Source organism: Cucurbita pepo, chromosome 10, assembly GCF_057944985.1.
Source record: "Cucurbita pepo subsp. pepo isolate OVF chromosome 10, ASM5794498v1, whole genome shotgun sequence".
NCBI lineage: Eukaryota > Viridiplantae > Streptophyta > Magnoliopsida > Cucurbitales > Cucurbitaceae > Cucurbita > Cucurbita pepo.
This window is the reverse complement of record NC_141807.1, coordinates 3,958,231-3,972,110: the sequence shown is the minus strand read 5'-3', so window position 1 is coordinate 3,972,110 and position 13,880 is coordinate 3,958,231. Positions and strand designations below refer to the sequence as shown.

The following is a 13,880-nucleotide window of genomic DNA, read 5'->3' as shown; positions in this document are numbered from 1 at the left end:
GGCCTAATGGCCCAATAATCATATTGCCTTTTATTTTTCTTTTGTTATTTTTTATTTTTCTCTTTTTTTTTTCTTTTTTTTTCATTTAGTTTTCGTATAAAATAATTCTTTAATTTATAAATAATTTTTTATATATAATTTTATTAAATTAATTTATTTAAGAATGATATATGAAATAAAAGTAAATTTTAATTAGTTAAATTATTTTAATAATTTAATTTGATAATAATAAAAGAACCAACATCATTTAATTAATAAAATTGTTTAAAATAGCTGTGGAAACAAATATATATATATATATATATATTTATATATATTAGACTTTAAATGTAATTTTTAAATTAAATTAGTTAATTTTTAAATTCTCACTCTAATATTTAAATTAAAGATTATATTATATATTTTTAATTGTTAAAGAATAATTGTAATATTAAAATTTTAATTTTTAAAAATTATATTAGTAGAGAGGATTATTAAGACTTTTTAATAAAAAAAAATATTAAAAATCAAAACTTTAAAATAACTATTTTATTTAAAGAATAATAAATAGAAAAATTATTCGTGGAATCCCATTCCTGAAAATTTAGGAATCTGCATAAATAAATAAATAAATGGAGAATTTTGCAAGGACGGAGAATAAAACATCATTTCTTTATAATTTTTTTTAAATAATCCTATAAAATATAATATTTATATTTTGTTTCAAAATTACAATATTATCTTTAATATTTATAAACCTTTTAAACGATAAAATATTTAAAATTTAAAACGAAAATTTTGAAAAAAAAAAAAAAAAAAGAGAGAGTATAAAAGTAGGGAATATTTTTTTATTATTTAACCTCATTTTAATTTTTGAGTTTAATGATCTTCATCATCATTTTTATTTCATTTATAATATTAATTAATTCAATACATCAACATCTTACAAAATTTAATATATGTCCACGTCACCATGTTATTACAATTATTCAAAATTTCAAATAAAATGTTGATAAGAATTAATATGGGCGAGGTGCTTTCAAATCATGTCCAAAATTGATTTTAATTTTTTTTTTCCTTTCTAAAAAATACAATAAAAAAATAAAATCTTTCAAAATAATTATTGGCCATATTATATTTTTTATATTTATATAAAAATAAAAAATAAAAAAGAAAAAAAAAGTTAAATAATTGGAAGGTTGAGAGAAATATCTAGATGGGTGACGAGTGGGTATGGCTGCGCCAGCCACGTGTAGAGGATAGGAGCCACCAAAGGCTTTGATATGTGTGCCAGAACTAATCTAAATTATTGTTGGACATCTGATCCAAGCTCACAACTAACAAATATTGATCTATATAAGTGAGTTTTTTTCGTGGGTTTTAAAAAAATGTTTTGTTCTTCTCTTCAATCGAGACGGGATCTCACAATCCACCCCTTTCATGGCTTAATGTCCTCGCAGATACTCGTATCCCTCTAATTGATGTGGAATCTCACAATTCACCCCCCTTCGAGGCCTAACATCCTCACTGGCACAATGCCCCGTCTCTTGCTCAAATACCATATGTAATAGCTCAAGCTCACTAACTAGGATATTGTCCTCTTCCAACTTTCCCTCTTGAGATTCTCTCAAAGTTTTTAAAACATGTTTGCTAATGATAGATTTTCACACCTTTGTAAAGAATATTTCGTTACCCTTTCCAACTAATGTAAAATCTCACAATTCACCCCTTTGGGTCTCAGTGTAGATACTCAGTTGAGCTGGTTTTTTAATCAACATAGTACGAGTTATAAGGAATCTTAATCTAAAGCTACGAATATGATCTAGTATGCAACTTATCCACTGTGGATAGATACTCGGTTGAGCTGTCTTGTAACGAATTTCGATCTCGACGTGAAATATAAATTCTCGAGCGTGAAAATCACAAACAACAACGGTAGAAAAGTCGTTGGAGAAAGTAAAGAAAGTAAAGTTGTAAGTGATGTTCATATGGATGAATGGTCATGGCTGAGGTTGACTACCTTTCAAACTTATCCACTCAATTTGGTTACGTGAAGATCCAAACAAAGCTCTTCATAAAATGGCGTGGCATTCCCATCACTCCCATCCCCTAATTCCATTATATATCTCCTTCCCTTCTTCTCCATCCCATCCTCTCAAAACTACAATCTTCTTCTTCTACTACTACTACTACTACGATCGATCGCTCGACCCGACCATGTCGCTCGCCTCCTCCTCGTCTTCCATCGTGTCGTCCACCTATCTTCTCCGTCCCAACAACACCAATCTCACTTCAAGGTATCTTCAACTTATCTCGTTCAAAGCAAATGCATAATTCTCTAGTCAGTTGAGCTATATTCGACTTAATTTTTAATGGGTATCTCTTAAAATTATCCAATTCAATAAACCAACGGTTTTATTACTAGAGGGAGGTTGTTACCAATCACGGGTTCACTACAACGCCGCCGGAGAGACACTACCATCAGCCATAAAAATTGGAGCACCAGGTAAATAAAAGCGACTCTTAAGAATTCAACTTATACCCTAAACTTTTAGTCGAGAATACATATTAAATTTCGATAAATTCAATATAGTCGGAACGCTGTTCTAAGAGAAGAGATGGAAGCAACAGCGGTTCCGACGTCGGTGCCGGTGCGTGTAGCTCTCGAGCTACTTCAAGCCGGACAGCGATACTTAGACGTAAGAACCCCTGAAGAGTTCAGCGCTGGGCATGCCCCTGGCGCCATTAACATCCCCTATATGTACAGGGTAGGATCAGGTATTTAATAAAATTTTAAATGGGTTTTATATAATTTTTTCAATTTTTAAAAATTAAATTAATTTTTTTTTTAATGTGAATTTTGTAGGAATGACGAGGAACCCACATTTCTTAGCTGAAGTGGCGGTTTATTTCAGAAAAGAGGATGAAATTCTTGTGGTAAGTTTAATTAATTAATTAATTTATTTATTTATTTATTTTTATTTTAATGGATTTGTATTATTGGATAGGGATGCCTAAGTGGGAAGCGCTCTCTAATGGCTGCCGCTGATCTTCTTGCTTCCGTAAGCATTTTGCTTTCTATTTTCTATTTTTATTTTTCTTTCTAAAAAAGAAAAATTATTCAAATTAAAAAAAAAAAAAGAATTATATATTTTAAAAATGTTGGATTAAAATAAATATATTATTTTTCATTTTAATTTTGATATTTTTTTAATAAAATTTAAATTTACTCTATATACTTTTAATTTAAAATGATTATATAATAAGCATTAGGTGAATAACAAAGGGAATATTAATAAGAGATTAATTTTTATTATAAAAAGAAATAATATATATTATTTTTATTTTAGGAATTTAAATTAAATATTTGAATGAAATAAAAAAAAATACGGGACTAAAATATTTTGAAGGAATTTGAGTTACAAATGGTTTGAAACACGACAAAATATAGTTTATACAAAATATTTAATTATAAATTTAGTCGTGTCTAATAGATTTATAAAAATTCATGTGACATTAAATTTTCAATTTTGAAATTAATGGTTCGTGATCTTAAAATGTGACGAATAGGTGAATGACTCATTGAAAGTTTCTAAAGTGGAAATTTAAGTGATTTAATTGAAATGAATTACGTGTAGGGGTACGAGAACGTGACCGACATAGCGGGTGGATATGAAGCTTGGTCCCGCAATGGACTGCCCATGGAATTGTAAACATTTTTGTGGACCTCGTCTTCTCCTAATTTTGTACAGCCACCACAATTTTATTTAATATAATCTCCACAAAATATCCTATATTTTTCGATATATTAAATGTCGATTTTTATAGGTTAAATCGTATATCACATTTTTCAACTGGTTTGTAAAGAATTTGTAAATAAAATGTACTGTTGGAGCTCGTTGATCGATCATGTTTGTAAATTTTAATAAATGTAAATTTTAATTTTTCTTTTTAATTGGGTGAGTTAGAAATTGATTAATTGAAGAGCTAATTTTGTGAATAAAATATTTAAAAGATGAATTATATAAAAATAATATAAAATGATTAATTGATAATATTCAAATATGTGGCAAGAAAGAAAACTATTAAAACAAAAATTTGGAACACAGAAAAGAAGATTTTATAAAATAATAGAAATGTTAAAAAAGGATTAATAAAATAGTACGAAGAAAACAAAGAGATGGCCAATCAGAACGTTACTACCAATGATATATATATATATATATTTATTTATTTATTTATAATTCTTTTCAGTTTAAGGAAGATAATTTTAAAATAATAATTGATATTGATTTCAATTTTAACTATTGGAAGGAATATTTTGAACTTTATAGTATAATTAGAATTTGATATTCTAACATTTATTAATATTTTAGTGTACTATGTATAAAAAAAGAAAAAAATTAATTAATTGAATTATGTCCCGTCTCTGCGATTGTTTCGCTCTACCTCCTTGAAAAACTATAATACATCTTCAGAAATTCCTACCAACCGACTTTTCCGTACTCAAATAAGTTGTCTAAGTGTTCTCCCATCTTGGCTTTACCTCGTTATCGAGATCTTAATCAACTAATTTCACCTCTACTCTTAAAATTTCAAAAAAAAAAAAAAAAAAAAAAAGAAAACTAGGTCGTGCTCCTTTCTTCTCCTTCGTCATCGTGGTTGATCCTCCGACATTTTTACAATTTTTCTCAACATCTTCAATAATTAAAGAATATTGATGACACCTATTAAAGTATTTTTCTTCTTCCTGTGGGGCATTTTAGGGATACCAGGACAAGAGAAGCCAAGAACAGGGAGATTATACCAATGGAACATTCCCAAGCCAACTGCCAAAAACTGAATCTTATTTATGTTATATTCCCACCGCAGCTTCGGACGAAAATACAGTCCCAATTCCCTCTCTCCTATGAGTTCCTCCTGTATGCTTCAAGACCATGGCTTGCGCCCGGGGCTTGCTGCTGCAGAACAATCAATTCCCTACTGGAACAACAAGGCCGACAATGCATGGCAGCTCACGGCAGCCACCATGGTCGGCCTCCAAACTGTTCCGGGGCTGGTCATCCTCTATGGCAGCATGGTGAAAAAAAAATGGGCTGTCAACTCCGCTTTCATGGCACTCTATGGCTTCGCTTCTGTGCTCGTCTGTTGGGTGTTGTGGGCACATCGTATGGCATTCGGTGACCGATTGTTCTGGCTCATTGGTGTGCCTGGCGCAGCGCTGTCTGAAGGGTACCTTCTTTCACATTCTCCACAAGGCTGTTTTCCAATGGCTGACTACGTGTTTTTCCAGTTCGCTTTCGCCGCCATTACTGTCGTGTTGCTCGCCGGGTCCTTGCTGGGAAGGATGAATTTTGGTGCATGGATGCTTTTTGTTCCAATGTGGCTAACTGTTTGTTACACTGTTGGGGCATTCTGTATATGGGGGAATGGGTTTATTCAGAAGTACCTCATTGATTACGCCGGCGGCTATGTCATTCATCTTTCTTCTGGGGTGGCTGGTTTCACTGCCGCTTACTGGGTAAATGATCTACAAAAACAAGTTATTACCTTCTCTTTGCTGTGATCTTCCTTCTCTGTATGCTTTGGTATCAAGTTGTAGTGATGATGGTTTCTGATCTGGTGACCGTGCCCACAGGTCGGGCCACGACACTCCCGCGACAGGCAGAGCTTCCCACCAAACAACATACTGCACATGGTATTCGGGGCAGGGTTTCTTTGGCTGGGCTGGACTGGATTCAATGGAGGAGCTCCATTTGCAGCGGGTCGGATTACGTCGCTAGCCATTTTGAACACGCATATTTGCACAGCAACAAGTCTGTTGATCTGGGTTTCAATGGACATCATAGTATACAAGAAAAGCTCTGTGATTGGTGCAGTTCAAGGGATCATCACTGGCCTTGTCTGTATCACTCCTGGTGCAGGTTAGTCCTTTCACCCATCCTAGAACAGAAAGAAAGAAAGACATAACTGCTAATTTTACCTTACCTGAAGAATCCAATTAGAAGCAGGGTATATGGTTTACATGAACAATAGGGCTTGTGGACTCGGTCGCAGCTGTGGTGATGGGCGTGCTTGCTGGTTTGGTTCCATGGTACACCATGATGGTGCTGCACAGGAAGCTGGCATTCCTTCAGTGTGTCGACGATACTCTGGGTGTCTTCCACACACATGCTGTGGCTGGCTCCATGGGAGGACTCCTCACAGGTTTCTTTGCTAAACCCAGTCTTTTGAGAATGATGTATCCAGATTCACTATACGGTCCAGGCTTACTGTATGCCATCTCTAGTAGAAAGCTCAAAGATGGCATCAAACAAATTGGCATCCAGTTCGCTGGAGCAGTGTTTATTACCCTCTGGAATGCCATCTTTACCAGCATTATCTGTTACCTGATTAGCCATATTGTTAACTTAAGAATGAAAGAAGAGGACCTGGAAATAGGCGACGACGCTGCTCATGGAGAAGAACCCTATGCATTGTGGGGCGACGGAGAGAAGATGCCATCTTCATTTCGTCTTCCACACACCCCTAGGTTCCCATCATTATGCAGGTGGGATTAGGAGAACCAGATTTTGCAGTAATTCTCGCTGCTGCTGTAGTCACTCCAGCTCAGGGGTCTTCCAGCGGCATTCCTGTAAATATAGCTTATCAACAGGAAAAGAATAGCTGTATTCATTATTCGTTTAATGACAGTTACAGCAGCCAAAGACGAATAATTTCCACCTAGCTATAATCAGAGAAATTTTCAAACACATTCCCCACTTCAATAATCTAGTTTGTACCTCCTCTTCATACTGTGAAGGGATATCATCAATAAGAAAGCTACAGCTCTTCGAGTTCATCCATTAAGTTCATAACTTATATTGATAAAACGTGTATGTACTTCAAGATTTTGATTAGTTACAACAGATACAAAAGAAAGGGAAGGGGTTATTACAACTTTCAACATAAAAAGAAAGATGAATATGATACTCATCGGGCCTCCCATGCCATAATCATCAGTCGGTTATTGATATAGATGCATTTTCTCTGCGGGAAAGCTCATGCAGAGACATGTTTCTAGCTCAGTTTGCGATGATGTCACTTTCTTTGTGCTATTTGCTCTGATAGAATAATCTAGCAAAGAACCCAAAGTTGAACAGTCGCACGGCCAATATGGGACTCGGACAACTATGGCATACCAAACATGATGATAGGCGATCTTCCAGAGCGTAAGCAAGAGTTACTCAACTAATCATCTCTGTCATGAAGGCAGTTTACTTGGCTTTGGAAGCTGTTTCAACAGCTTTATTAGTTCATACGTTTTTGTGTCTTGGCCAGAATAGAAGCAAATGTCCAATGGGGTTAACCCTTCCTGGAATGCAGTGAGGCAAGATGTATTGTTAAAAGAGCATTTAAACTTATTAATATATTCTAACTTAGCTCAGACGATATACAAGTAAATCAGCAAGAATATCGAGCGTTACAGGAAAGATGTAGAATAGCACAAGCGAAGAAAAGCAAAACATTGTAATGTTCATGCCATGTAGAAACTTAACGATACTTACCACATTTTTTAGTGTCTTATCAGCTCCTTTAATTAATAGAAGCCTGACTACATCTGTTCGACGAGCCTGAACAGCAAGATGCAGCGGCGTCCACCCATCCTGGGAAGAGTATGATAAGAATAGTGTTAACTAAAATTTTGAATTGTAAAAGGCACGTCATCTATAAAGAGAAGTATATACGTACTTTATCCTGAAGGTTTATATCAACATTATATAATAGAAGAACTTTAATTGCCATACTCGAAGCAGTTTGGACAGCATAATGCATCAACGTTGCCCCGTCCTGTTAAGAAGGGTAGTAGAAATTTTTTGATAAGTGAAGGTTCAAATAAATAAAAAAAAAAAAGAAAAAAAAAAGCCTTGCAACAAAAATTAGCTGAAAGCAAACATATATCATGGTACATTACTTTGGAAGTTTGGAATTTAGAAAGTAGGCAACATAACTCAACTTTTACTCGACTTCAGATAGGTGTTTTTGACATGAAATGTAAAAAATAAGATTAAAAAACTAATGGACGCTGTATATTCTTTGTTTATAAGGATTAAAACATATACAGCTTGAAGACTTGATTTCTACAATTTCAATGTACAACTACATCTCTATGTAATTCGAATGAGCATCAACAATTCATGCAAAACGTCAATTACTGGTTTCAATTTTGAAGATAAAATGACAAAAGCTCCTCCTCAAAGTTTAACACCGTTCCTTGAAGCTAGTCAACCGCATAAGTGGAAAATTTAGCTAACCTTATCACGAACAAAAGGATTGGCACTTTCTCGTAAAAGATAATTAGTTATGGCTTGCTTTTTTGCAATTATGGCCCTGTGAAGAGCTGAGAAACCAACCTGTAAGCAAATATAAACAAAAATGACTGAAGATTGATGAAATAACTGTAAATTAACTAAAAAGCACGGACATTTTAGACGTGTCTGTGTCCAACATTTATTGGACACTCGGACACTCCAACACTTGTTGGAAACGTATCAGGCACTTGTTAGTAGAATAGATGCGATGTACAAAGTCAAAAGCTGGTCTAACTTTTGTTAAACCTGCATCAAACACCATTTAAGTATACTAAATATGACAAAACTAATAAAATTTCAGAGCAAAATACATCAAACTAACTTTTTAAGCATATAAATGCAAAAATTTATTGATTTTGAACTTTCTTCTCATATAAAATGATATATATTTTTAAAAATGTATATTTTAATAAACGTGTCATTGTCATTTCCGTATCCTACATTTAAAAAAAAAAAATGACGTGCTGTCATGACTGTGTTGTATTCGTGACTCATATCCGTATTTGTGCTTTCTAGCATCGAAGCGTTCCCTACCTTGTCCACGGCATTGATATCAACATTGTTTTTCAGTAGTTCATCTACAAGGTAAAATTCGCCAGATCCGACAAGAGTATGTAGAGGCAACCACATGTCCTGAACATAATTTCAAAAACCCACAAGTGGTTACAGTAGCTGAGTACTATTTCAAATCCAAATCCGGGATATTGATAACTTTTAAGTAAATAAAAAACGAGTCAATCTAGCTAGCCCATAGAATATAACTTTAAAATACAATGGCCATAACAAGGCTTACAGAGTGAGCAGAAGCAAGATCAGGCACCCTTTTATTCAGCATAGCCTTCTCCTCTTTTGAAAATAACTTGCGAGGTCCTGTCCATGGAAGCATAACAGAGTAATTCATTGAGGTAAATGGATAATAACCCAAAACTAAAAGAGACACACAAAATTATCCTTTCAGTGTTCGTAGAGTCGAGCATACTCAAAATGTAAAGGATAACTGGTTAATAACTACTGGAAATGCTTCATTTAGATTGCAACTCAAATAATCACATTCAAAATTTAGGCAATACCTTCAGCTTTTTTATCAGCAGGTTGATATTGTACACTGTTAAAGAATTCTGAAACATCCTCCAGACCCCTACCATAAACCGCCCACTTGGGATTTTTTGGCGCCACACGCTCGCTCGACCCGCTCATTTCGCCTCCTTTCACTTCCTTAACACCTTCCTCGCTGTTAACTTCCTCAGTCTCCGGGAAACTAGAAGGATTATCAAGAACAAGCGGCTTCAACTGCGCCAACTTGGCCTCCTTAAACGACAAATACTCCTCCAAATTCACACTCCTCAAAGGAACAAGCCCTTGCTTCTTCTTCTCAACTCGAGTACCAAACTCCAATTCCTGAGCAATCTTCCGCCTCTCTTTCTTGGTGATGTTAATCTCCGCTTGCACTTCTTTCCACTCATCCGGCACCAGATTTTCGGGCTTAATTTCCACAACGCCATTCTTTGGCTTAGACTTCGTTGTTCGCGGACTGTAATGCTCCGAATTGGAATCATCCAACACATACGGGTCGTCAAACACGCCGTCTTCGAAGATAACGCAATCGCCGATAACAAAGTCTTCTAACTCATCTGGTTGGATAGAGTAAGAGTTGTGGGAAGAAGAGTTAACCGAACAAACTCTGTTTGGGCGTCTGGGAAGAGATACGAAGGAAAGCTTGGTAGAATTGGGAAGAGAAAGCGGCGAATTCGAGAGGAAGACGACTTTAGCTACCGGAATATTGAGAGAAGCTGCGAGTGACATGGCTGGCTCCGATCGATTCCCGATGGCACTTCCCCTCTGATGAGAAAATGGAAGAGATTTCTTCATAAAATTGGGCTACGGGTCCAAGCCCATAAGACTGCAGTTTGGGCTTCAGGCCCATTATCTGCAATATATCGTGGACCAAAGACGAAATTGATTCTCAGATCATGTTAGTTTTAACCGTTGCAGCATATTAAAGTGAATCATTTAATTTTTTTTAATACCATAGAGAAATTATTTTATTTGTCACATAATCTCATTTCACTAACTATATGGTAATTAGATTTGATGGGTTAGATATGAAACTTGAAAAGTAATATTTTATTTGCGTCTATAATAATTAATAAATATATTTAAAAATACTGAAAAACCCAGTGATTATGGGAAGCCTAATCATTTTTTGAAAAGGAAAAAGAACAATATACGAAAGACAAAGAGCAATGTTTTTTATAGAAGCATGTCAAAACACCAAATCAAAAGAGCATATGGTAACATTCTGGCAGTTGGACTGCTTAAAACTATGAGGTACAGACAAACGTTCGAATACACACACAACCATAATCCACTGTAGGTCTTTTAACTAATCGCACCACAAAAGTACATTCAAAGGGGCAATATCACCTAGAGCCACGAGGATACCTCCTATCTGGGCTGCCGCCGCCGTAAGGAGAGTAAGGAGGAGAACTAGAGTGATCCCTCCTTGATCTCCCACCACCATATGGCGGCGGTGAGTGTCTAGGGGAGTACTCTCGGGCCCCTCGATATGGCGAGCGTCTTGGGGATCGACGATGCCCATAGTCCTCACGGAAGGAGCCACCACGATACCTGCTACCTCGTTCGCCACGGTAGCCTAATACAATAACCAACGAAGTTATTATTTAAGGTAATGTTTAAGTAAATTGCAATTTAAAGCACAGAATATTTGAAACAACCATCGTTTTTGAATAAATTGACAGGTTACACTTACCAGAGTCTCTGGTGCTTTTCAACCCCAAGTAGTGTCCTGGCGTTGGAGTTCTTGGCCGTTTCCTCCGTGACTGAAAGACAAAAAAGGTGTCATCTCACTTCAATTGGTAACCTCTATGTCCCAAGACTATATAAAAGGGTTATATTGTTTGTATAGTTTTCACGGTGAGCACTTAATGCAAAAACTAGTTTTGAAATTGTTCATAAGGGGGGACTGGCCACCTAAAATGGGCACACTTGATATCATGAGTCGGGAAAAATTGACTAGTGTCCAATGACTAGGCATGAAATACCATAAAGCCTGATTAGAAAGTTCTTGATAATGTCCGTTGGTTAGTTGTGTTGAAAGTGAATGCTGATGTAGAAAAGTTGTTGGGCAATATAGTTGATATGTTTAGTTGATCAGGCGCATTTGAAATCTGTTGTTTAAGCTTGTCATTGACCAAGCTGTTTCACTAAAGTTGACATGGATGAACTCATCATCTTTGATTGCTGCCAACATAGCTCACACAACTTGTTCTGAATATAACCAGAAAACCTCCAAGTTAAGGGAAAAAACCAAAAAAGAAAACAATCAAATTTCTTCAAGGCTATCCAGAGCAGAACAATCGTAGTACCTTCTCCACAGTTATATATCGACCTTCTAGAATTGACTGGTTGAGATGCTTAACACACCGATTAGCATCATCAACATTGTCCATCGTTACAAATGCAAAACCACGGGAAATCCGAGTTCGAGGTTCAACCACAAGGAAACAAGAAGATACCTGCAGATAATAGAAGCATTAGGAAAGGAAGAATAAACTGACTACACCGTGATAAATAAAACAAGTAATTGCAGAACATCGGGCCATTTGGAGTCTAATCCAATTAGTGTTTTTCAATACAGTGGGATATTATGAATACACTGAACTTAGAGACCATCTTTCGTCTACCCAATTTCCATTTAAATGTTTTTTAATTCAGGAAATACTATAGAAACATTTTTAATTTCAAGAAACACAATAAATACGGTCTTATTTATGTCATGACACTTGTTTCACATCCTGATCCAAGTAGGGACTTCTCACACGATCATGCAATTATCTGCAAGTTATAGGGTTCAGAAGCTAACCTTGCCCTCCTTGGAAAAGTGTTCTTCAAGGTCTCTTTCAGTGACCCTTGTAGATAGGCCAGTGACATAAAGCGTATTCCCAGGGTTATTGACATTCTCCCCCCTGGAAGAAGCTAAAAATGTTATCCAAGGAGAATCAAACACTAACAATATATGAAAAAGAAGTACAAATAGATCTAATTCTACTGAAATAGAGCGCTGATTATTTTGTCTAGAGTTCCAGCTGAAGAAACACACAGACCTTCCTCGACTTCTGGATCTTGATCTGTATCAGAAACATGTGCAAACATAAAAATAGGGTACTAAGCTACAGAGTTCACAAACATAAAAGTAGTTTCTACTTTCCATTTATCCAGGTAATAAAGAAAAATCAAAACCAACCTTCCACGACTTCGGGACCTTGGCCTTGACCACGATCTGGATCTAGACCTTGGCCTAGATCGTGATCTAGATCTTGATCTTGAAGGAGCTCTCCAGGGAGAAGGAGATCGAGAGTACCTGTGCCACTTACAACCATAAGTAGTACTAACACCGACGATCTAAATGCATTAGAATTATTAAAATGAGGATGTTCTAAAAGAATGGAATGGTCTAAATTATCAAACTGCCAATTTTTACAATATAGTAAACGAACATAATCTCTTTCACCCATGTTTCTATCGATCCTTAACGTGAAAATTACTGACAGAACGAGTTTTCAAGTCTGACAAATTAATATGGTCAAAATGGAAAAAGGAAACCAACAGAACAAGGGAAATCATCAGAAATTATTCCCAGCTCAATCATCAACAGCCAAGTTTTAAAATGAAAACAAAGGGTACGAGTTCAAGCGACCAAAGTTCTTTCACATGGCACTTGACCCAATTCAGACCCTATATTAACTTCAAAATTTGAGTACTCAAATCTCTCAAACTCCATTAATTACAGCAATAGTTACCCAATGTAATTGCTTTTAATTTGATTTCTTGATTACTACCTGTTAGAACTTCCCAAGACAGAAAAAGAAAAGTAATGCATGACCTTGTTACTTTTTCCAAAACCCTAAAGTGATTACAGCCACCAGTGCATTGTCAAGAAAATGCTCAACCCTAGTTACAGGCATCTCAATGAATGAAATAAAATCCTTCTAAAAATGCTCAAGACTCGTGACAATTATTTCCTTCATGTAGGAGTGCTAAAAAGTTCAACGCTACAGAAGATCATGAATGCTACAACACAAATCATCTCCGTGCCCTAGATACAGAAAGCCCCAAGATCGTCAACCGTAAGAAAACAAATCATTACAAAAAAAGCGTAAATAAGCTCACCTTTTGCGATGAGAATCGGCCTGCGCAGAATCAGAAACGCTCGATTGTTAAACCTTTTATCGATGAAATAAAAACAACAATAGACAAAGAAAGAAAAATAGAACTGAGAAAGAAGAGCTTACCATTTCTCACAATGAGATGAAAACTAGAACGGCGGCCAGCAAAAGCTGAAGAACAGTACAGATACGAACAGGACTTTTAGGGTTTCTGAAGACGGCCTCTCCACGAGCCCAGAATCGCAACTCGCCGTCGTGACTTGTGCGAGGAGAGAGAGAGTTTATGGAATCGCGAAAGCAATCTCTCCGTATATGTTTTAAGAATTATCAGGTACACTGAGCACACTATACTTATCGTGCACTC

The 13,880-nt window shown here is 35.7% G+C and overlaps 4 protein-coding genes across 4 annotated transcripts; 2 read left to right on the top strand and 2 right to left on the bottom strand.

The window, feature by feature from the left end:
- The first annotated feature begins 2,089 nt into the window (after window positions 1-2,089).
- STR16 (sulfurtransferase protein 16) lies at window positions 2,090-3,934 on the top strand. Its single transcript, XM_023688116.2, has 6 exons — window positions 2,090-2,276; window positions 2,405-2,485; window positions 2,573-2,757; window positions 2,846-2,916; window positions 2,988-3,041; window positions 3,618-3,934. Exons 1-6 carry the CDS (start codon window positions 2,197-2,199, stop codon window positions 3,690-3,692), a joined length of 546 nt encoding a protein of 181 aa, XP_023543884.2. The 5' UTR covers window positions 2,090-2,196; the 3' UTR covers window positions 3,693-3,934.
- A 590-nt stretch (window positions 3,935-4,524) lies between these two features.
- LOC111803613 (ammonium transporter 2 member 3) lies at window positions 4,525-6,686 on the top strand. Its single transcript, XM_023688109.2, has 3 exons — window positions 4,525-5,500; window positions 5,618-5,903; window positions 6,016-6,686. Exons 1-3 carry the CDS (start codon window positions 4,832-4,834, stop codon window positions 6,537-6,539), a joined length of 1,479 nt encoding a protein of 492 aa, XP_023543877.2. The 5' UTR covers window positions 4,525-4,831; the 3' UTR covers window positions 6,540-6,686.
- Window positions 6,687-6,791: 105 nt separating this feature from the next.
- AKRP (ankyrin repeat protein) lies at window positions 6,792-10,208 on the bottom strand. Its single transcript, XM_023688112.2, has 7 exons — window positions 9,401-10,208; window positions 9,124-9,200; window positions 8,865-8,963; window positions 8,274-8,372; window positions 7,711-7,809; window positions 7,527-7,625; window positions 6,792-7,333 (listed from the first exon to the last, which is right to left on the bottom strand). Exons 1-7 carry the CDS (start codon window positions 10,197-10,199, stop codon window positions 7,223-7,225), a joined length of 1,383 nt encoding a protein of 460 aa, XP_023543880.2. The 5' UTR covers window positions 10,200-10,208; the 3' UTR covers window positions 6,792-7,222.
- Window positions 10,209-10,555: 347 nt separating this feature from the next.
- Window positions 10,556-13,802, bottom strand: LOC111803616 (RNA-binding (RRM/RBD/RNP motifs) family protein). Its single transcript, XM_087127659.1, has 8 exons — window positions 13,643-13,802; window positions 13,521-13,540; window positions 12,595-12,711; window positions 12,455-12,478; window positions 12,214-12,316; window positions 11,717-11,866; window positions 11,101-11,170; window positions 10,556-10,983 (listed from the first exon to the last, which is right to left on the bottom strand). Exons 1-8 carry the CDS (start codon window positions 13,643-13,645, stop codon window positions 10,751-10,753), a joined length of 720 nt encoding a protein of 239 aa, XP_086983785.1. The 5' UTR covers window positions 13,646-13,802; the 3' UTR covers window positions 10,556-10,750.
- Between the last annotated feature and the right edge of the window lie 78 nt (window positions 13,803-13,880).

Excerpts from the sequence above, each read along its gene's own strand:
- STR16 (XM_023688116.2), top strand. The coding sequence starts at position 2,197 with ATGTCGCTCGCCTCCTCCTCGTCTTCCATCGTGTCGTCCACCTATCTT. Across the intron at positions 2,758-2,845 it reads TATGTACAGGGTAGGATCAG|GAATGACGAGGAACCCACAT; the intron begins GTATTTAATAAA and ends TGAATTTTGTAG. Across the intron at positions 2,917-2,987 it reads AAGAGGATGAAATTCTTGTG|GGATGCCTAAGTGGGAAGCG; the intron begins GTAAGTTTAATT and ends ATTATTGGATAG.
- LOC111803613 (XM_023688109.2), top strand. The coding sequence starts at position 4,832 with ATGTTATATTCCCACCGCAGCTTCGGACGAAAATACAGTCCCAATTCC. Across the intron at positions 5,501-5,617 it reads GTTTCACTGCCGCTTACTGG|GTCGGGCCACGACACTCCCG; the intron begins GTAAATGATCTA and ends CCGTGCCCACAG. Across the intron at positions 5,904-6,015 it reads CTGTATCACTCCTGGTGCAG|GGCTTGTGGACTCGGTCGCA; the intron begins GTTAGTCCTTTC and ends CATGAACAATAG.
- AKRP (XM_023688112.2), bottom strand. The coding sequence starts at position 10,199 with ATGAAGAAATCTCTTCCATTTTCTCATCAGAGGGGAAGTGCCATCGGG. Across the intron at positions 7,810-8,273 it reads ATCCTTTTGTTCGTGATAAG|GACGGGGCAACGTTGATGCA; the intron begins GTTAGCTAAATT and ends CCTTCTTAACAG. Across the intron at positions 7,626-7,710 it reads ATATAAACCTTCAGGATAAA|GATGGGTGGACGCCGCTGCA; the intron begins GTACGTATATAC and ends TACTCTTCCCAG.
- LOC111803616 (XM_087127659.1), bottom strand. Across the intron at positions 12,479-12,594 it reads AGGTCCCGAAGTCGTGGAAG|ATCAAGATCCAGAAGTCGAG; the intron begins GTTGGTTTTGAT and ends TTTCTGATACAG. Across the intron at positions 11,867-12,213 it reads ACTTTTCCAAGGAGGGCAAG|GTATCTTCTTGTTTCCTTGT; the intron begins GTTAGCTTCTGA and ends TATTATCTGCAG.